The following is a 22,893-nucleotide window of genomic DNA, read 5'->3' as shown; positions in this document are numbered from 1 at the left end:
TGTGGGGGTCTAAAACTTTTGAAAACTCTGAGCCAAAGTAAACCTTTCTTTCTTGAGTTGTCTCCATAAGGTCACATTGTGTCACTTTGTCACAGTGAAAAGCAACTAGCACTGCTCCTCCCCCAACTGAGTCTAGGGAATTTGAAGTTGGTATGAAAGCCTTCTGGTGAATCACGGTGATTTCTGGTCAAAATCATACAAGGCACATTCATCAAACCCTTCTACTAGAAACAGAAGGCTACTCCTCAGTCAGACTAATACAGGAATCAGGGTGTGCACGTGTATACTGTCTCCCTTACACTTAATTTTGAAGGCTGTATGAAGATACAGTGCTATCCTGTGGTGGCCACTTGAATGAGATGCTTTCCATGGTCTTGGGCATTTGAATACTTAGTCCCTGGTGGGTTTGGGGTATGACCTTTCTGGAGAGTGTATGTCACTGGGGGTGGGCTTCGAGAACTTAAACTGTGCTTGGGGTTCAAGATGAGAACCCTCTGCTTCTTGCTTCTGACAACATAACTTCATTCCTCTCTGCTCTGGAGCCATGAACCCAAATCAACAATTTGTTCCCTGAGTTGCCCTGCTCAAGGTGTTGTGTCACAGCAATAGAAAAGTAGTCAGTGCATCTGTCTACACACAGAGATGCTATGGCTGTGGTCTCAATTTTCTCACCAGCAGCAGACAGCCCTGTGTTCACTTGTAAGCAAAACTCACCTGAACTGCATTAGTCTTCTAGCTGCTTATCAGCTGACAACATTCCTTGTCTCTAGGGAGGGCAGTTCTCATCATCCCTGCACCTAGCCTGTGCCCTTTCTTAGCATTACTGAAACTCTGCCCTTTCCCCAAGAGCCCTCAGAAGCAGCCTTGCTTCCAACAGGAGCTTCAAGCCAAGTCTTTTCCCGTAGCATTGAGGCCCAGGTTGCCCTCACCAGTGTACATCTCTAGAGGAAGGCGGAAACCATCCTGGCCCACAACTTTAATTGATTGCTTTCCTTCTGTTGGGCCCTGGGATCAGCTCAAATAGCTCATAGCTCGGTGCTGCTGAGAGATCTGGGGCTCCCCAGCCTGCTCTGTTGGGAAAGGCCAGCGTCTCAGGAACAATGATGGGCTGGAACAATACAGCAGTCAGTCAGTCCCTGCCACTGGAGGACACATGCTCATAAGATTGCAAAGAGACAAGCGGGAGGCAGGGGAGTTGTTGATGCCCAAACAGCAGGTCAGACGAGCACGCAGCACAGCCACTGCAAAAGAAGAGACAAACTTAGTGCCTAGCTTCTAGGGAGTGCGTGGGCTTTGGCCACAGATACCCTCCTGCCTCATAGATCACCATGGTTACAGCTCCACCCTGCAGCGAGGGCCTTGCTCACAGGAAGCCCTTAACAAACTTGTTAGCTCCCAACTCAGAGTGCTGCAGAAAATGCAACTTGGAAAAACCTCTGTACCCAAAGGGGCCTCCAAAAGTAGGTGCGTTGATGAGTACACTGGGCCTTGTCTATCCACAAGTTACATATCTGTGATTTAACCAAGGGTGGATTAAAAATCTCCAGAAAAAGAATTACACCTGTGTTGAATATGAACAAATTTCTTCCCTTGTCATTTATATAATGCAGAAGAGACAGTTGTTTACCCAGCCTCCATATTATTGCAGTATATCAGGCATATGCATATTATATTAGGCATCACCAATAAATCTTCTAGAGAAGATTTAGAGTGTGCAAGAGGATAAATATGGGTCCTATGCAAACAGTATGCCATTTTACACAAAGGTCTGATGCATCCAGGTATCTCAGGAAGGTTCTAGAACTAAAGCCCCATAAAGGACAATTATGTTCATATACATGTATATTCTTATAGTCATACATATTCCTTATATTTATGCTGCTCCTGTATACTTATGCCTCTGCATTTTTACATATATATTCCTAAATTTATATCTATATTATATACATATGTATATGCATTCCATATATATGTATATATTCCTGCATTTATATCTGTATTTCACATATATGCATATATGTTCTTGTAATGTATGTATGAATGTATATTCCTGCATGTATACTTCATTTTATGTCCTATACTAATTCTCAGGCATCTGCAGGAATCCAGATATGTTTCAAAAAAAGCTTTCTTTTGATCATAGGAAGTAATCAATAGCATTTCCATTAACAAGAAGAATAAAAACCAGTTGGACTCAGAACACGTCAGGAGGGTAAATAACCCAGTCCTCCATCATGGTAGGGAGCTAATAACCCAGTCCTCTAACATGCCGGGGAGGGTAATAACTCAATTCTCAAACAAGTCAGTAGGGTAAATAACCCAGCACTCTAACTCAGCAGGGACAGTGATAACCCAGTTCTCTAACTCAGCAGGGACAGTGATAACCCAGTCCTCTAAATCAGCATGGACAGGGATAATCCAGTCCTCTAGTTTCACTGCCTCAGAAACCTTGAGCCATGTCTGCACTTCCTGTTCCCTTTAGTCCTCCCTGGCAGTCAGTGACAGACTCTGTTACCCAGGGTGTGCCCCTTACAGGCACTGACTGGCATTTTTTGCATTAAGCACAATGTGACTTATGCATGATAAGAACACTCGTTTATTTCATACCTTCATTCTACCTCATTGGAGATTCAGATTTGGCTTCTGGTGCCCCCTATATGTTAATTCAGAAGTCCCAGAAATCAGGCATTTTAAATTGTGTCTACTCCCGGCACCAGACACAAATGCTCCTACAAGTTCATCCCCGTTAACAAGAGTTTGCATCTTTGAAATGATTTTAGAGAGAGCTAACTATCTATGGCTTTACCCTGAAGATAAAGGGATAAAGAGGTAAGAGGGGGACACTTGCTTAGATTAGTTGATTAATATGTTTGACTTAAACTACTATCTATTCCTTCTCCTCGTGTCTACCACAGAACATTCAGGGGGTTTTCATGGCAACGGCCTGGTTGGTAGGAATAGCCACAGCAGAGCACCTGTTTGTCCAGGGATTTCAAAGTCTGTCTATGAGAAGTTCCTTGAGCCTTGGGTTATTTACCTCAGCCAGGGAGAGCTGGACAATGCCATTCTGGTCCTTATCCAAGAGCCTGAACAGTTCTGAAACACCAGAGAAGGAGGAAAATTAGCTCTGTCTGTGCCTGGGTTTTGCCCAGCCCATGCCAAACTACAACTCTCTATCTCTCTGTTCCCCTCTGCCCCCCTCCAGATCTGCTGGGGACCAGCAGTCAGGGTGAGTTTGGTGGCAACAGACATCTCCCAGACTGAATGTATGAAACACAATGTCAGCAGAGATCCCCTCTGGATCTTCCTCTTTAGAAGCTCAATCAAAAAACTGGTGGTTTCTTTGGTGAGTGGCTTCAGGATGGTGCAGTCTCCCTAATCTATCTCTAGTCAACTGATAGTTTACCCCCAAGACTTTCCACCTTGCACTCACCCTGTGTGAGGAAGGTCCCCTCCCTTAAAAAGATATCCCACTGATTACAAGACAACAGCATTCCAAAGCCCAGTGTAGAAGGAATACAATTACTGCCTCCTCAAGAGAGCCTTCCCTCCTCCTGGAAGGTGGCACAGCCTCTCAAACAGTCCTCGTGGTGACGTACAGGTGAATCAACACTAGACGCTCATAACAGAGGACCCTTAAGAGACTCAGCATTTTGGTCTAATGACTTTGCATAGCTCAGTAATCAGGACTGCAGAGTTCCAGGTGTCCAAGGAAAGGCCACCTCAGCCCTTAGGTATGACCAGCTCAGAGACCTGCAGCCCCCAAAGTGTCTATCATCCTAACCTCATGAGTACCAGTTATACAAATCTCATCCATACTTTAGTCCCCAGACTCCAAAGGGACCATCAGGCCTGACCTCCTGGCCTAACCCCCACAATGCTCTGTGTCTCTGAAGAAAAGAAGAGGAGCAATGAAAACACGCTTACTGAACAGGGTCTCCAGGCGGATCAGACAAGCCACAAAGCCGTCGAAGTCGATGGTAAGCTTGCTGCAGGCATACCGCATGGCAATGGTCTGCTGCACCTGGTTGTTGAGCGTGAAACCTGATGCCCAAGAGAGACTGTGTCATGCATTGGTGGTGCAAAGGTCTTTGCATTTTCCTGATAGACTCCAAGGGGATCTAATAGACTTCAAGGGGACCTGATAGACTCCAAAGGGACCTGATAGACTTCAAGGGGACCTGATAAACTCCAAGGGGATCACACCACAGGGGCCCTCCATGGTTCTGTGGAAATCTGCAAAGCAGGACTCCTCTGCCTCTCCCAGGGAGTCCCAGGAGATACCCTGCTAACAAGTCCCTCTACTTGTAGAGAAGTTTCATCAGCCCCTTCCCTGTGCCAGCCTAGCCCCGGGCAGTCATAGCTACAGACAGACCCACAGTATGTGAACATAGAAAAGGCAGGCGTTTTGTATCAGTAGACCCCTGCAGAGACCCACACCTTGTAACTGCTATCACTGCCTCAACAACAGGCAGGCAGCAGAGCCCAGAGCATCCCTCCTCCCTGGATAGGGTGGATCTTCAGCAAGACTTTGTTGTCATGGTGGTATCCAGTGTAAGGAAGTTCTTTGGAAAGACCCTTATCATAAGAACATGTGCTACTTCCGGTGAGCACATCTTCGTTACTTAGACCTCTTCTACGGACAGCTCCTCACCTGCTTTCTTGAGAGCTGTCCTCATCTCATGGGCATCAATGGTCCCTGTATGGTTATGGTCCATTTCTTGGTAGATCTCCTGAAGCCAGAGAGAAATTCCACATGAGAACAGTATAGCCCCAGCATTGACAGTTCCCTCCCAATCTGCTCCTCTCTTGAGAAGCCATGGATGCACCCAAGAGAGGCTGTATTGCTGCCTCCAAAGAAATTCTGGAACAAATAGAAGTGGGACTAATGCCAGTTTGCTTTGTCTCCTGCATGAGGCTTTTATTATAGAGGTCAGCCTCAGTGTCTGTCCTTGCCTTTGCCTCCTGGCTCTTTTCTTAACAGTGTACCCAGGTATGGATGATTTTGACCAGAGTCTAGAATCTAGAACATCCTAGAAATGAGTATTATAGAGGGTCAGAAGGAAGGAAAGGGGCCAGGACCCAGAGAGATGCCCTTCTCTCCCCTAAGGTAGTTACCAGATACTTGCAGATCTTCAGCCACAGAGTCTTCAACTCTACGGGACGCAGGCTTCCTGTTCCATCACCCTAAGTTCGTTAAAGGTCAATCTGGACAAGCTCTGAGTCATTAGTGAGTTTCTGTCTCTTGTGAGCTGGCATCAGTGCCTTGAAACCTTGGTAAACTTTCCATGTTTTCAGCAAGCCATGCAATGGGGTGATGGTGGGAAGCAAACTCACATTTAAGATTAAAAGGTTCAGTACTCACTACAGAGGCCAGGTCAGGAACAGAGAACCACATCGGCCTAAAGCCTCCGACTACAGCGCTGATTGGCCTCACACCCTCGCTACCCTGGGTGACAGTGGCTACAGCTATGTGTTAATTCCAGATTCAGATCTCTGCAATTGGTGCAACTGCTCATATGATTTAAATCATAATAGTATTGTCAGAATGTCAAAACAACAACAACAACAAAACCAAAACAACAACAAAAACCCAGGTATTTAAAACACAAGGTCTTCTCAAACACTCTAATAAAACCAAAAGAGGGGTGTGAGCTTGGTGTGTGTGTGTGTGTGTGTGTGTGTGTGTGTGATTTCCCATATCCAACTTACCTTCCTTCCATGAGTACTTACTGAGTGCTGAACTACACATGGGCTTTGGTTGTCCATTGTCCTTACCCTCATGAATTTCAATCCCTTTTCTCACCAATCACAATAAAACAACAAACACCACTGTGTTCCAGAACAGAAACTCCTCCCCATGTACTTGAGATAGATTAAATGGAAGTCCTCTCTGCACCCAGGAGTGTAAAGTTCTCTGCTCCTGTCTGGAACCGTGGTCACTGCCAAAGGTCCACATGATAAAGGCTCAGTCCACAGCATGGAACTCTTGAGGAGGTGGTGGAACTTTGACGAGATAGGACAAGTGGGACACCAAAGGTCATTGGACCCTGGAAAGGATATTGGACCCTGCCCCTTCCTCTTTCTCTCTTTCTCTCTCCCTTACTTCCTGGATGCCATGAGGAAAGTTCCTCTCATTCCTACCATTGTGTGTTGCCTCGTCAGAGGTCAAAGAAGCCAAAATCGTGAGCCCAAATAAATTTTTCCATTACTAATCCATCCTCTCGGGTGCTCTGCTAAAATCATGGGAGGCCGACTAGCATCCTCACCCTGTCAGAGCATCCAGGCTCAGGCTGTATCTCTGATTCGTGCTGAATGCTGAGTGGACCACAGCTTACTCCCTTACTATAACACAACCCATCTCCACAGAGTGCTGAATGCTGAGTGGAGCACAGCTCACTCCTTCACTACAACACAACCCGTCTCCACAGAGTGCTGAATGCTGAGTGGAGCACAGCTCACTCCTTCACTACAACACAACCCGTCTCCACAGAGTGCTGAATGCTGAGTGGAGCACAGCTCACTCCCTTACTGCAACCGAGACAACCAACCAGTCACCTCAGAGTGCTGGGCTCGGGAAGCTTCCGCCCGAGTCCCGAGTGTCTTTTTGTTTGTTTGTTTGGTTTTTGGATTTGGTTTTTCCGAGACAGGGTTTCTCTGTATAGCCCTGGCAGTCCTGAAACTTACTCTGTAGACCAGGATGGACTCGAACTCAGAAATCCACCTGCCTCTACCTCCCAGAGTGCTGGGATTACAGGCGTGCACCACCACTGCCCGGCTCCCGAGTGTCTTTCCATGCCTGCATCTCATTTCACCTCCACAGTGGCTGCACAAACTAGACATTCTCCTCCCATTCTCTAGGAAAAGACCCTGACAGTCCAAGCATTTAGTCACTTCTCTATATTTACATACCTGGTAAATAATAACTACAGAATCTGAACCTTTGCTTGTCCCAAAGTCCGGATCGACTGTTGAGTCAGGGTCTCCGGCACTGAGGCATAGGCAGTGGCACTTTCGGTTTCCATGGGTGAGGGGGCACTGACGTGCCTAATGCTTGAAACATCTTTCTAATGGCAGCCCCACATGGTGTAGGGTTCATTCCATGGATATGAATGTCCACAGTGAGCAGATTTACATAGGTAGACAATATAGCCGAGGCTACCGTGGAATTGAGGGGGTGAGGAGAATAAAGATTGACTGCTAGTGTGAGTGCAGGATTTGGGGGTACATGAGAAAAACATTCTCAACATTCTGACAGTCATCACGTGGCGATGGCTCTAACAAAAGCCATGGAATGGACTGTACATCCCAACTAAGCATTTTTTGACATATGAGCTATATCTTAATAGACTTGACATTTTTATAAATCTGTAAGGGCATTTTTACTGCACAGGGAGATTTAAGCACTACCTCATATGGGAGCAAAGACTCCAAAAGAAGTCAGACTCATCAAGTTGGCATCCTTTGCAGCCACAGGAGACCCGGCGTCACTAGGACAAATGGTGGGTAACTACGACAAAATCCGAGTCTGAACTGAAATCAGAAAGCTTTGATGAGAGTGACTCTGGCACCAAGGCTCTCCACAGCAGAGTGAAGCCAAGTTTGTCATCTGCGACCACAGGTTGAACTGCTAACCACACACCCATGGGAAAACACAAGGGCGCAAAGGTTCCAGCACTGTGCAACTAGTGGGCGCCTGGAGCTCTGGGGTCACTAGACAGCACTGCCTATCCATCACTGATGACTTGTGCAGAGACTGACACACACTCCACATACACACTACCACTACCACAACTCTCTGCACAAACCCTGCCATGTGCAAAGGTCGTCAGGCTTACTGACTTTCTTGGCGCTGATGAAGGGGTCCTGTAGGAAGGTTGGCAGATCTCATCGTGAATAAGGCCTTGAGAACTGAAATGGGCCTCTCTAGCCTCAAGGATTCACGTTCACCGCCAGCATATGGAGAATGGTTACCTGGATGTATCCCTTAAATGTCACTTTTTTTTTCTTTTTTAAAGACTCCTTTACCTTTTCCAGAAAGGCGGGAGCACAGGAAGGACATGAGAAAGGAGACATATTGACTGTTTCCTTTCTGCCCCAGCAAAGCTTGAGGAAATGCTGATGACCCATCGGTACCACGCACCTTCTGTAGAATGTCTCTGACATGGAGACTGCACTTTCTCCACTCAACAGAAAAACTACCACCCATTTATAATAGATTGAGTGTTTGTGTCCCCCAAAATCTGTGGGTTGAAATCTGGTTCCAGTTGGAGGGTATGAGGAAATGGGAAGTAACTGGGTCACACAGGGGACCCCTGTGTGAGGGCAGCTGTGCTGTAATAAAAGGTAATCCCAAGGAAATCGCCTTCCATCTTGTAAAGCTACAGCCAGAAACCCAGAGATGAGAGCCCTCACTAGACAGGCCTGCACATCTTGGTCCAAGGTTTCCCAGCACCTTGAACTGTAAGAAATGTCTATTATTTATGAACTACACAGTTTAAGGTTTTGTGTAATGCTATTCTGGTGAACTCTGAGAAGACTGTTCTTCAATAAGAGGTGAGAGTTAAATCAGATCAGAGAGAACAAATAGGTTTTATCTTGTATCATAATCCTAAACTATCAGTAGTGGATAACCATGGGCCTTACTAAGTGTCTGAAAGAAAATCATACAATAATGGGAGGGGGGAGCTGAGGAAGGGCTGGGTGAGGATGGGGAGAAGAATGGATTTAGCAGACTGAGACACACAACACAATGTGGAGGACGAAGGAGGACACGGTCCCACTTGTTATCCCTAAGTTCCATAATTTTAGACCAGGCACCCAAGTGTGGAATATGTTGTTGTTGTTGTTGTTGTTGTTTATGAATAAATGAGAGATAGTCCCAGGTGTGGTGAAGACAATCGCAGAACACAAAATAATACACTCTTCTTTAAAACTCAAACACAGTTCCTGACCTATGCTCAGTAAATTATTTTTTTCTCATTTCCTCCCTGCACTCCTCTCTCATTCCTGGAAAAAGGTAGAGGGGTCTTTAAAACGGGGTAGGGGGGGAGATGTGACATTTAAAGGATACATCCAGCAGGCTAATCATTTCTCTGCAAGTGTTGATGTTGAATCCATCAAATTTCATGTCTGTTCCTAAATATTTAAAAAGAAAAGGTGGGAGTCGGGAGTGTTTAAAGACAAGGAAAATGAATAACCTAGACAGTAGGAGAGCATCAGAGAGAGTACAGTTTCCATGGGGTGAGGACATCGTGAGTGGCGTGGGACAGATTTCCCCAGCCTCCTGGTATCCTGGGGTACTGACCAGCCCTGGTATTGTGCTTCCAGCTGTGGACCTCAGATTTGGTACCCACAGGTTTACGTTTGTAAGCTTTGGTTTCCTGCATCATATACTGATGCTACTTGCCACCAAGAACTATTGAGCATTGCTGTAAGGTGAGCGAGGCTTTGTTACCAGGATATTGGTGTAACCCATCCTCCATTCCATCCTACCCTTCATCCTGAGCCCAGCCCCTGTGGGCTCTCCCTATCACTATACAGTCTACTCTTGAGAATAATTCCACTTGGCAGATGTTAACATCATCATCTTCATTTTATAACCAGGGGCCCTGATGCCCAGAGAGCTTATACAGTTTGCTCAAAACCGTTGATCTGTAAGGCAACAGAGCCGGGATTTAAACACAGGCCAGCTGGCTCAATGAAGTAGCCACTGGTAACTCACAGGCATCTATCTCTCTGGGGCTCCAGACATCTCTGCTCTCCACCTTCACCTGTGAGAGACCGTGTAGCCCTCTCCTCCACTTTGTTCTGAGCCACAGAAGGAGCAAGAGCAGAGCAGAGTGTGGAAGGGCTCTCCTAAGCTCGGGCCGAGCTCTGAGCCCTAGGACACTGCTCAGGCCCCTGCCTGTCTCTGGGCGATCATGAGAGCCCATCACCCAACCAGCTGAAGGACTTAGCCCTGGACATGCCTGGACCAGAACAGAAGGTGGCTGACTCCGTCCACGCTGGCTCCGGATGGCTCAAAGGCATGGCATGGCCGTGCAATTCCCCTCCTTGGGAGACAGTTTGACACTTGGGCAGTCCCAAGGCTTGCAGAAGTCTGAAGCTTTGAACAACTGAGTATTGACAAGAACAGTCAGACTCACCCTCCTACCTGTATCCCCAAAGAAGCTTGGAAAGGGAACTTCGGGCAACATTAATTTTGTAGGAAAAGTGTCATATACATCGAACACAGACTGGCTTCCTTTCTCTTACAACTTATAAATAATTGCAGTTGGTGTCAAGATTCTTGGTCCTGCAGGGTCTGGTTGCTTACAAGTGTGGGTCTCACCTGTCCCAATGCCACCTCCTCCCCAGCCTCTCCCACCTGCCACATGCCACCTTGCTGTAAGAGTTGGGATCTGTAAAGGTCAGAGGCAGCCTGAGTCCCTCCTCTCTACCTTGGGTACTTCTGGCCAATCTCTGGCCCTCTCTCAGCCCCACCTGGCACCTCTCGGATGCCCATGGACTTTCTGATAGGCCCCAGGGGAGAACTTACGTTTAGCAAGCAATCCATTGAGGGCCCTCTTGAGCTGATGAGCACTGATCTCAGAATTCTAGAAAGAGCCCAAGTGTGAGACGGTTCAGACCCAACAGGCTGTTTCGAGGCACCCAATTAGAACTCCCTCCCCATCCAGATTCCAGGTCCACCAGCCCTGTGATTCTTCAAAGCATATGATGTCTTTAGAAACTCAGCTTTTCCGTTTCCTCTGAGGTCCGGCATCCTGGCAGGGCACAGGAGGGCTAGTCAAGAAGAGGAGAGATGGATGGTACAAGCCTGGTGCCTAACTCCACAGAACGCTGCCAGCCCAGCCTCACCTGTGTTTCATGGGCTTGCTTGGTTGGGGAACAGTGTGACAAGTAGTGATGAGGGAACTCGCACTGATGTCCCACATGCCCTATGTGCAGTGTCATTAAATCTTTAACAAAGCTGCATCCACACTATAGTTAACTGTAGAAACTGCCAGTCAACACACATGCACACACACACACACACACACACACGCACACGCACACGCACACGCACACGCACATACTCATGCACACACAGACACATACACTCACACACACACATACTCATATACACACAGACACACACACACACTCACACACACACATACTCATACTCACACACAGAGACACACACACACACAGACACACTCATACATACAGACACACATACAGACACACACACACACTCACCCATACTCACACATACTCACATATACACACACTCACATGCACAGACACATACACACAGACACGCACACACTCACATACACAGACACACTCACAAACACACACTCACATACACGGGCACATACTCACACTCATCCACACAGACACACAATCACACACACACAGACACACACACACAGACATACACACTCACACACACAGACACTTTCACACGCACAGACAGACACACAATCACACACACAGACACACACACACAGACATACACACTCACACACACAGACACACTCACACATACAGACACACACTCACACACAGACACACACACACACAGACACATATACATACAATGTTATATATCATTGAACTATAATGACTTTGGGTTCACAGACACCAAGTACCACATTTCCCACATATGTGGGCTGCCATTCCATGCAGGATCATGTTTTAGGCTGGGACTCAGACGCAGGGACTGAAGCAGCCCATATGCGTTTGATGGGAACTCTGTACCAGAGAGAAGATGCATGCCTTACCTCCCAGATGGAAGGTGGGCAGGGGGAAGAACAAGGGCCATGGTAGAAGCGGTGGTCTGTGAGCTGGGTTCCAGTCTGGACTCTGCCCACGTCTGCACTGGGACTCCTCTACGTCCCTGGGCAGACGCTCGCATTGGACAGGTGAGACTAAAACCTCACAAAGCTGTGTCTCCGGATGGCCTCCCCAGGGCATAGGTCAATTTTAGTGTCACACCGGAGACTTCTGCAAAGCCTCTGGATAGAATGACTCATCCATCTACCAGGAAAGCAGTGGGATGCTCAGAGTCCATCCTGGCCCTTGGCTGTAACCCTCATGAAGTCTCGTGACCTTGGACCAACTCCTGGGCCCTCTGTTACTCCTCCAGCGAGGAGGCAAAATGGTGACCTGTGTGCAGGTCCTTTCCCCATCGCAAGAGAGAAAGGACAAGCTTGGGAAGAAATCTTCCTAAAATTCAGTGTTTCTTCTCTGGTGCCTTGGATGTACTAAATAAAACACGCCCCTTTGGCAGCCGAGGAGACTTGCCTCTGCTAGGGAAAATACTGGCCTGAGCAACTGGGGAAGTGAATCAATGTATTCTGTGCTTGCAGGTTTGCCTTGCTTTGATACAAAGGTTTCTTTTCTGGTATAATTTGTTTTTCCATTCTTCCCCACACTCCTCTCTCTGACAGAGGATTCGCCATATATTCCAGGCTGTCCTCGAACTCCCAGATCATGCAATCTTCCAGCCTCAGCTTCCCTCCCGATGACTTGGGATGACAAACCACTGTGCTAGTCTTCCGTTCCATTCTTAAGTCTAGAAAGTCTGTTGGTGCTTCAGTAGGGTAGGATGTGCCGGAGAGGCAGAAAGTGTTTCTTGGGATCTTTTTAGCACTTCATGCCATCAAGGGTCCTCAATCACTATGGGACCAGCGGGGACACCCTGAATCTTGGGTGGGCTCAGACTTAGGACCTCTAAAAGACAGGGACAAAATGAGCCCTGGACAGCTGAGCAGAAGAAGAAATGGGAGCCGGCTGTGCATACCCTGACCACAGTCACAGTCGTACACACACCCAAGACAGTCTCAGATTCCACAGGGCGAGCGCTGCTGGTCTGCCAAGTCAGTGGGCTGTGTCTGTGATCTCAGGGCAGGTTAACTGAACGACCTCCCACTGCTGCTGGGCGGTTCTCCCTCTGAAAGCTATTGATTTAGAAAGGTCACACCGCCCTGGCTTTCTACTCAGAGGCCCAGTCTGAAGGGACCAATTTACAAACTGAAAGGCTTTTGGCAAGACCCAGAGATTGGGCTCTTCCATTTTCTCTAGTCAGTCAACGCAGGAAGAAAAGTGGCCTCTGGACAATAGTTATTCTCTCCCTCCCAGAAACACAGGAAAAGCTTGGCTTCGGGCAGGATGAAGTGACAAGTGACAGACAGAGGCTGGAGACCCAGAGCATGCAGCTTTGCCGTCCTGTACTCCAGGAGACCCGAGGGGGTGCGGACAAGCCTGACCCGAGCCTTTCGCTGCCCAGCTGAGAGGCGCCGGCCCTCCACTCACCTTGTCCACAAACTCCTCAAACAGGCTCCGGAACTGCTCATCCTCTCCATCCATGTCACAGGGATGTGGCTGAAAGGGAGGGTGGGTACCGATGAAGTTAAAACAGGAACTGTGGTGTGAACCACGGAGAATCCTATTTGTATCTGTGGTGAGCCTGTGCTGGGCCAGGCTTGTGGGCACATGTGGGGCTATGGAGCATGCCCCTCGTAGTCTCAGGCACTTGAACTCTAGTTTCCTAATGGATGGCGCTGTCTGAGGAGGCTTAGGGGGTGTGGCCTTGATGGAGGGAGTATGTCACTGGAGGTAGACTTTGATATTAAAACCCTCATTCCCTGTGTGCTTCTCTCTCTCTCTCTCTCTCTCTCTCTCTCTCTCTCTCTCTCTCTCTTCCTCTCTCTCTTCTTTAATGTGCATTTAAAGATGTGAGCTCCCAGCTTTCTGCTCCTGCTGCCACGCCTATTATTTGATGCAATGCCTCCCTACCATAACGGATGTATCCTCTGGAACCATGAGCCAAAATAAAATCACCTGTAAGATGCCTTGGTTGCAGTATTTGATTATAGCTTATAGCGGCAGAAAAGTAAACAACATAGACGGTAAGGAAGGAGCCTCGCAGAGGGCCGGCAGTCCGGAAGGGCGCTGTGCCAGAGCCAGAGCCAGAGCTCCTCTCTGCCTTCTAAACCCCAACTTCTTCCTTTAAGACTTATTTTAATGTTAATTATCTATATGTGTGGGGAGGGGTATGTGCCTATGAGTGCCATGCCCATAGAGGCCAGAGGTATTGGAACCCAGGAGCTGGAATTGCAGACAGTTGTAAGCTACCCTACCCAGGTGCTGGGAACCATACCTGGTCTTTTGCAAGAGCAATACACTCTCAGCTGATAAACCATCTGTCCAGGCCCCTGAGCCTGGAATGTTTGGTTTCAACCCTGAATCACTTTCAGAGAACAAAAAGGCAGACACAGGGAAATCTCAGGGTGGGTACGGAGAATGTCCAAGGATTTTGCCAGCAAACCTCATAGGAATCTGAGCTTCAGAAATCATAAGATAAATGTGTGACTGCTTATATGTGTTTTCCTAGCTGTCACAGAAGGGAGACAGACAGACAGATGACTGGACAGACAGACGGACTGACCGACAGATGGGCTGACAGACAGACAGGTGGATGGACGAACAGACAGAGGTTAAGGGGCAGAGCCTAGTAGATATACTGGACTGGAACTGAACTACTGATCAGCTGCTTGCTTGATGGAGCCTGTCTACATGCTGAGCATCCACTTTCTAATGCTAATATTAAACTACCCAGGGCTGTTTCCTGGGTCATTTTGAAATCAGATGAGAACTAATACATACCAGTCCTTCAAAAATTACAAACCATTCAGTGAACGCCTTTGACCAAATACATTCAAAATGATCTCTCGCTATCATCGAAAGAAAGAATGAAAAAGAGAAAGCTTCCCAGCTAGCCCAAAGAGTTTCCAGGGACCAAAGCCATTGCTAGGATGAGTACACAAAGCCGGGGATAGCCTAATGATGCTGTGATTGTAAGTTACAGTCATAGGAATGGTATTCTCCTGCCTTACCGCCTGTGAGGCACATTAACTGAATTATCTCACTTAGTGGGACCATGCTGTGAGGTCGGCTCACTACTATGCTGTTCGCAGATGGGGAAACAGAGAATTAAGTGGCATCACAGAAAGAGGGGACCAGAGAGATAGTAAGAGCCAGCGGTGAGTCGGATTGCTACAAAGTGGTGTCTTCTAGACACAAGAAGACTGACACATCCATGAACTCACAGAACCTATACTGTGGTCACCTATACAAACCTGCCCAAGATGGAGCCTGTCTGCTTGCCAGCGAGTGTAGGTGAGCGGCACGTGAGACCCTTCCCTGAGTGAGGAGCTTTTGGGAGATGACGGTTGCTGATTGGGGGAGGGTTGATTCTCTTCATCTGTGCAGCCATGGTAGATTGTTCATTCTCTAAAGAATAGCCCTGCTCCCATCTCCTATGGGCAGCACTGATTGTATTCAGTGGGTTATGAAGGAAGGGGAGGAGGAGGAGGGAATGGGAGGAGGAAGAGGAGGGAGAGGAGGAAGAGAAAGAAATGAAGATGAAGTTGGAGGAGGTTGGAGAGGATAGATGTGGATATAATCTAAATATAGTGCTAAAAATACAGAATTCACACACACACAGACACAGTGTCAGGCCAAGCCCACACAGCTAAAAAGTGATAGAATCAAGATTCAAACCCCTCTCTCCCCTTCTCTACTATCCCATGTGTGACAAGCTGAGATTGCCGAAAGAATGAAAAGCCCACGACTTGGCAGCTCGTACACCCATCTTGGAAGGCTTGAGACTTCCTATCTCCTACATGCTAATCTCTCAGCCTCTAGGGCTGTTTACCCATCTCCTCCAGGAGCCACTGACGCATAGCATCACACACAAAATGCATAAACCCAAAACCACACATGTGATCTCTTTCTTCTTTAGAAGAAAAAAAGTGATACTTGCCAAACATGATTTAAAGGGTTTTTTTTTTTTCAGAAGAGAAAAACGTTATATCATTCACATGATGTACTGTAAAATCTAGTGGTGAGCCCACAGATTCTAGATAGGGAATAATATTCTGTTCTTCCAAGGAGAACAAAATAGCATTTTAAATGGCAGAGCTGAGTGACCGGTCCTTGAGGCAAAGGCCAGAGGACGGGAGATAAAGGCCACCTGTGCTACATAGAGAGACTGTCTCAGACCCACACATAGCAATCCAGGGTATGCATCCAGGCAAAACGCTGTCTGCAGCAGGCGGTCTGCCAATGGGGAGGAGCCATACCCCTGGATGTGGAAACTTTAGTAACCAAGAAATGGGAAGGATGTGTTTCTATACTGACAAAGTACCTCAAATTGTTCACTCCCTCACCTGGTGCAAATTGAAGGCTGCCCCGGGTCTGTCAATAAATACAGTGGTAAACAAGATCCGCCCTTCTCTCAAACTATGTGTTGCTGGAGGCGGATCTACAGCCCCGGTGGAATGTATGTGGAAACACTAGGCAATAAGGTGACAGCCGGACAGGGTGCTGATGTCATCTTAGCAGCCCTACTCAAAGGCACACATCTGAGCCCTGAGAGGATCTGGTTCACAGTGTACCTCCCTCACTCCAAGCAAGGCAGTCAGGCCCTTTGAATATCTAGATGCCTGTGACTTGGAGGTGAAGATGCAGGAATCCTGGGAATGCCAAGGCTGTATCTTCCTATCTTCTGTAAAGTCCTAAGTTCAACAAGATATCACTACTGTGGTGTGTGTGCCATGCACACATGTGGGTATTGTGTGTGCATAGGCTGTGTATGTGTGTGGCATGTACAAATGCATATGAGTAGTGTGTGTGGCAAGTCTGGTTTATGCATGCATTATACATGCAGGGTATGTGTAGTGTTGTAATAGAGCATATAGCACACATCCATGGTATGTGTATAATAAGCATGTGTAATATATGGGATGTATTTTATGGTGGTATGGTATGCATGTGTGGTATGTTCTGTGGTGAGGACGTGGTGAAGTATGGTGAGTGTGTGTGTGTGTGTGTGTGTGATATGTGTATAAAGTTTGGTGTGTATGGTATGTGGTATGTATGTGTTGGAACAGAAGTAGTCACGGTGAGAAAGTCAGAGCTTTTGTGAACCAGAATATTCTGAAGCCCCAGGCCTTAGAGTCCCAGACTCCCTCATTGCTGTGCTCTGGAGACCTGGGAAGGCTCTCTGCCTGAAGACTAGCACTTCATGTAGCCACAGGTCATATGCTGTAGGCTGTGGGCTGTAATCAAGGAAGGAGCTTATCATCTGATCACAGAATGCCAAGGCAGAGCCATGGTCAGAAAAGACTCCATGTTACTCTGGGGCTTCGGAAGACCATGGGAGATGGGAGCCAGGGTCATGCTGCCCACCCCCCATGATGACCAGGAGTGAACGTCTGCCAACCTGGTTCAGTAGGGGTGTGGGCTTAGTTTTAAGTCATTTAGCAGAAATCAAAACAGACTTGTAATTCTCTACCAACAACACACTGTGGCCCCTCTAACGGTCCTGTGCCCCACGGTGAGGATGCTAAGACTCTCGGGAGTAATGAGCCTGGGCTATCATTTGCAACTGGAGCTCAGTCACCAAAGCCGCCCAGGAAAGGCTGATGCTGCAGGGAGGTGGTTGACAAGGGGCTGCAGGCCCTGGGGGTGGTCACACTGAATGGAGACTAACTCATAAGATTAAACAGATGACAGGGCATTTCCTGCACGACAACCTCATACCCAGCCCCAGGCATACGAATCCTTAGTGCCTTGTTCCTATTCAACTGTAGAAACTCGAACTTACACATTTGATTATTGCCAATAGCAGAATGTCTGTCCCAGGGCCATTCATTCCAGGATGGCAAGCTCAGCCACTAGAGGGCACTGCATACAGATTCTCAGTTCATTGGGGGGAACAGCAGAGCATAGCTGCACTTGTGTCAAGTGGAGACATTCCCCACCCCTGGGCCCTGCTCCATGGAACAGAAAGACCACACACACACACACACACACACACACACACACACACACGCACACCGCATATGCATGTACACCATATGGGAAGAAAAGAAATTGAACTCATACTTCAAACCCTGCACTTTTCTCTGTGTGTATGCATACACACATGTGCATGTTCATGTGTATGAGTGTATACATGTGTGTGTGTGTGTGTGTGTGTGTGTGTAGACTAGTGGACAGCCTCTGGTATCATTCCTTAGACACTATAGTACAATGTTCCAGAGAAATACAATGCTTCCAGCTTTAATATATAAAGAACTCTGTCTAATCAACAAGAAACTTGAGTGTCTGCTGTGCAGTAGTGTGAGGGCTTAGAGCAATAGGATTACATACCTCATGTGGGTTTCCAGCTACATTGTTCCCAATTTCCCTGAAATCCAGACAGAAATATATTAAACATCAAAAAGCAAGTTCAGATAGCAGATGGCTCCTTTCAGGGAAAATTCCTTCTTATGGGGATTTTGCACTCAGGATTTTCAGTTCCTGTTTTGTTTGTTTGATTGTTTGTTTGTTTTTGTTTTTGTTTTAAACTATATGGATGACTCCCTAAAAGAAATTCTTTCCCTTTACTGGCCCAACCCATACCCCACCCTAAAGTTTCTGGAGATAAGGGGCTCACTGGTCTCCCGTGGATTCTAAAATACTGAACATTCTGAGACACATCCCCATTTACTCCAGTGGCTACTTTCCTCTCTTCTGAAAAGTTCATTGCTGAAGGCTCTGGGGCCTCATGGAGAGCCTGGGGTCTGAAGTGTGGATACAGGGCATGGGATATGCAGTGTATGTGTGCCGTGTGCTCAGGATCTGTGGCATAGTATGTGTGGATGGTGCACATGCTATGTGCTACATGGGATATGTACATAGTTTCTATGCATCTGTGTAAATATTCTGTGTGCTATGTGTAATGAATAAGCATAATATATGTGTTAGTGGTATGTGTACACAGTGTGGCTGTGGAATTTGAAATGCATAGTGTGTTATGTATATAATGCATGGCATATTTGCATGTCATATATTGTGTGTATATGATACGGTATATATAATATATATGTGTGGTTTGTGTGTTGCATGTTTGTGTTATGTATTTGATGCACGTGTTGTGTGTGTGCACAATAGACATGGTATGCATGCTCTACATGTGTATTTGTTTGCCTATAGTGTATAAATAGTATGTATACATATTAATGTGGGATTTATAGATAGTACACATTTAGCACCTATGTTGCATATATGTCTAGTGTATATGACACATATATATAGTAAGGTTGTGTGTAGTGTATATAATTGATGTGTACAGTATGTGTACAAAGTATGTGTGTACCGTGTGCACAGCCCTAGCCCAGATCCCATCAGCCTCTGCCAGATGGTAGAACAGTTGGTCAGCAGGCTGTTGCCGGTGCCCTTTCTCCCAGCCTTCACTGTCTGGATGAGGACATTCCCAGTCCTATAGAGCAAAGTGGAGGCAGCCGGAGACACAGGCAGGCACAGTCCCTGGGAGATGTCATGCTTTCCAAACTCCCTTTAGAAGCATCAACTAAGGTCCTGGGGCAGGTCATTTAGCAATGAGTTCCTCCCAAGGCTGCGCCTCCACCCAGGGCCTAACTCAGAAAACACCCACGCACCCCCACACACACACTGCTGTGCCCCAAAGTAGACTCACAGAGCCTTGGCCTTCTTCTCCGAGAACACCCTCAAGCAGAAGTCACCATCCTTGAAGGGCTCGAAGGTGGATGGCACCACCAGGTACTGTCCTGGGGGCAGTCGGACCCTGCTGGACACCTCCCGAAGGTTCACGTAGGGGCTGGAGCAGGTCGAGGGCTGGCGGCCCTGGAAGAAGGCCCGGCCCAGGTGTGCATCCGTGTGACTCTCCAGCTGCACAAAGCGATGGGCAAAGTCAGCTCCTCCTCCTCGGAGTTTGGCCCCACCCTGCTGAGTTAGGGATGGTTTGCTGTATCTAATACCTAAGAATAAGGAGGCTTTTGGTTCAGTCACGAGCTAGCTCACTGTGCCTCAACCATCCAGGGAATTTGGGGTGTCTACTGGCTGCCAAGCCCAAAGAGGCTGTGGCCCTAACTTCATGACTTTAGGCAGACTTTCTCCCCTCTAGGCCTCCCCAGTTAAATGAAGAGTGGAGCTCTGGGTGTCTAGGGTGGGCTTTGCATATTCCTCCTCATGATTCCAGCAGCAAGCGCTCCGCAGCTGTCTCTACAAGAACGGCATGGAATCTCACAGTCCAGCTGGTCTTCAAACAAAGGGCTCTGTGAGGTGACTGAAGACACCAGGCTCTGAAAATGACACACAGGGGAGGCAGCTATCTGGGCCTGATCCTGGGTCCCTCCCAGCCTCCTGTGCATCAGGATAAGATACTCCCACGGATTTTTGTTGCGAGGAGTGGGGAGGCTGCTTCTGTGTGACACAGGCTAATTACTGACTGTAGAGTGCTCTAAAAACACAGGTTCCCATGTTGTCAGCACCATAATAACCCTCCCCAGGGCCCTCTATCCTTCCAATCAATCTTTATATGATGCTGGTGACAGAGGCAGGTGCAGGCAAGCCGCAAGAGCTGAAACGCCCTCCTGGGAGTGGTCAGTGTCCACGAATGCTCACCAGACTCTCCCAGATCTCAGTTTTGCTGATCAGGGGAGAAAAGAAGGCCCATCTGTCCCTCTGTCATTGCCGTGACTGGGACACCTCAGGGATCCTCCCAGGTGTCAACTAGGCCAGCCACAATGCTGGGGTTCCCTCTGAAAATGTTTACACCCTTGGGACTGGAGAGATGGCTCAGTGGTTAAGAGCACTCACTGCTTTCAGAGGTCCTGAGTTCAATTCCCAGCAACCACATGGTGGCTCACAACCATCTGTAATGGGATCCGATGCCCTCTTCTGGTGCGTCTGAAGACAGCTATACTCACATACATAATATGTGAGATAGTGTACTCACATACATAAAATAAATAAATCTTTAAAAAAAATGTTTACACCCAGGACACAAGACCAGCAACACCTACGTATAACAAACTCACTGTCATTCTTGCTGTCCCTGATGGAGATGAGGGAGGAAAGAGCCCAGAGAAAAAAGGCACTGTCCGTGCAGATGGGCGGCTGACTGTAACCTGGGCTTGGCTGGGGAAAGGCAAATGGAGTTTCTGGGAAAATCCAAGGGTGGAACCAATCAAAGAACCCTTGTTTGGGAGGCCGGAGTGGGACCTGGGACCACTGGAGCAAGAGCCTGGTTTCTTCTGTGCTACTGGAGACTCTGTCCAGTGAGGTGTCAAGAGTCTCTGGCCTTCACATTGCCCCTCGACGTGACTCAGCTAGCAATGGCAGTGTGGAGGTCAAGCAGGTTCAACTGAGGGTGATTCTCAAAGGGTGAGACTAAGGCGAGCAGGTGAATCTTGCAGGCTGGGGCATGTGCAACTCGTTAGGCCTGCTGTGACCCTAGAGCCAGATGTTATAGATGTGAGGCCACATGGTCTGTGCTTTATCAGTCCCCCACCCCCAGGGACTCTGAGATCAGTTCAAGTTTTATCATAAGACTCTGTGACACTTGCAAACCACACCAAGGGCTCTGTCAATGCCCCTGGGGAAAGTTCTACATGCACACATAGGACACATCACTCAGCAAATCTGATGGGAATTTAACTCAGGTTTGGTTTCCGTTAGTTTATAGTTAAAATGATGTGCCAGACCACCCATCCCGGCTGGCCCCTCCATGATAAATGGTAGGCAGCTATGATACAAGGGCAGGGTAGACCAGTAGTCTGCAATCTGGGAACATAGCCTGGGCCCAAGCCTGTGACTCTAAGCCCTGTTGATCTACCTACACTCCTGATCACGCTCAGAACCTGGGAGAGGCCAGACAAAGAAGGATCCTACAGTATGCTGTAATCACCTTATTCAGACCAAGCCTCCAGGCACACAGGGGCAAGGGTCCCCCTGCTCTCTTCCTAAAGGACCTGGCAGGTGGGACGACTTGTTTTCATTGGCTCTCGTGGCTACCAGCTCACCAGATCCTCAAAGCATCCACAAGAAAGCCTGTTTCTGTAACAGGAAGGCAAGCCCTTTCTTACCAAATGAAGACCACCTCTGTCCAGGCAATACTCACGCACCTCCTTGGGAATCTACATGGCAAAAAAACAAGATCAGGTCACCTGAGCGCTCAAGCCCTGGCCTTGTGCCTCTCTCCCCACACCACACCTTTCAGACAGACCAAAGACAGGGAGGGAGTTCGTGCTGAAATGAAGGGTGGTGAGAGTGAGCATTTCTGAACTGGGATGTGATTGGCGGGTTCAAAGCCCTGTGCAGGCTGCCCAATGCTGAGTCCTGGAACTCTGGGCTGGGTTCCCACCTTTCACTTTGTTTACTAATTACGTAATCTACCAGGATCTCCAAATGCTTCAAAATCAGAAACATTTGAGCTTAAATTGGATTCAAGGTCCTCCACAAGACTTCCTACCCAGCCTGCCAAATCCATGAGTTGCCTGGAAAGAGAATTCCACTCAACTTGAAGTCATAATTGATCCTGTCTTTGGCCATAGTGATCCAAACTGGCCCTATGGGATTTTTAAAAATCCCTCCAGGATTTTTAAATTGGAACTAAGGAAAGGGGCCCCTTCCTTTATGTTAGTGACATTAAGCAGTACAGAAAGCTAGACAGGAGAATGGTACTGGTGTTAGAGAAAGGGATGCGGAGAGAAAGCATCCCCACAGCCTCTGACTCCCTCACCCCAAGCATCCTCTCTGCCCTTCGCTTTGCCTACATGAGAGAGTGAATTCTTTTCACTAGCTTAGCTGCCTCTTTCTCGGGGAAACTGAAGACATCAGCTATGGAGATGGGCTCTCGGACCCAGAGAGGGAGCCCTGCTATGTTCAGCGTTTCCGTGCCAGGCTAGAAAAGAAGACCCCAATACTCCTGTGTCTACCTCTGCTGCTGCTACACAGGCTGTTTGAACCAAAAGAGCACACTGGTGCCTTGGGCCCACTATGCAGCTGCCTTCTGCTCTGAGGGAACGTGAG

General features: G+C 47.8%; 1 protein-coding gene across 1 annotated transcript in view; it reads right to left on the bottom strand.

Moving 5' to 3' along the window:
* Window positions 1-724: 724 nt before the first annotated feature.
* The window catches only part of Capn8 (calpain 8), a 70,806-nt gene continuing 48,637 nt past the window's right edge, over window positions 725-22,893 (bottom strand). The window contains exons 11-21 of the mRNA XM_052200356.1: window positions 21,987-21,998; window positions 19,538-19,749; window positions 18,211-18,247; window positions 13,306-13,374; window positions 10,541-10,598; window positions 9,074-9,138; window positions 5,119-5,187; window positions 4,655-4,733; window positions 3,928-4,044; window positions 3,038-3,096; window positions 725-1,241 (exon numbers count right to left, since the gene is read on the bottom strand). Of these exons, the coding sequence (XP_052056316.1) occupies window positions 1,218-1,241; window positions 3,038-3,096; window positions 3,928-4,044; window positions 4,655-4,733; window positions 5,119-5,187; window positions 9,074-9,138; window positions 10,541-10,598; window positions 13,306-13,374; window positions 18,211-18,247; window positions 19,538-19,749; window positions 21,987-21,998 (801 nt within the window). The 3' untranslated portion in view covers window positions 725-1,217. The remainder of the gene's footprint in view (window positions 1,242-3,037; window positions 3,097-3,927; window positions 4,045-4,654; window positions 4,734-5,118; window positions 5,188-9,073; window positions 9,139-10,540; window positions 10,599-13,305; window positions 13,375-18,210; window positions 18,248-19,537; window positions 19,750-21,986; window positions 21,999-22,893) is intronic.

The sequence above is a fragment of the Apodemus sylvaticus genome, chromosome 12 (assembly GCF_947179515.1).
Source record: "Apodemus sylvaticus chromosome 12, mApoSyl1.1, whole genome shotgun sequence".
NCBI classification, from domain to species: domain Eukaryota; kingdom Metazoa; phylum Chordata; class Mammalia; order Rodentia; family Muridae; genus Apodemus; species Apodemus sylvaticus.
This window is presented reverse-complemented; position numbering and strand designations above follow the sequence as displayed.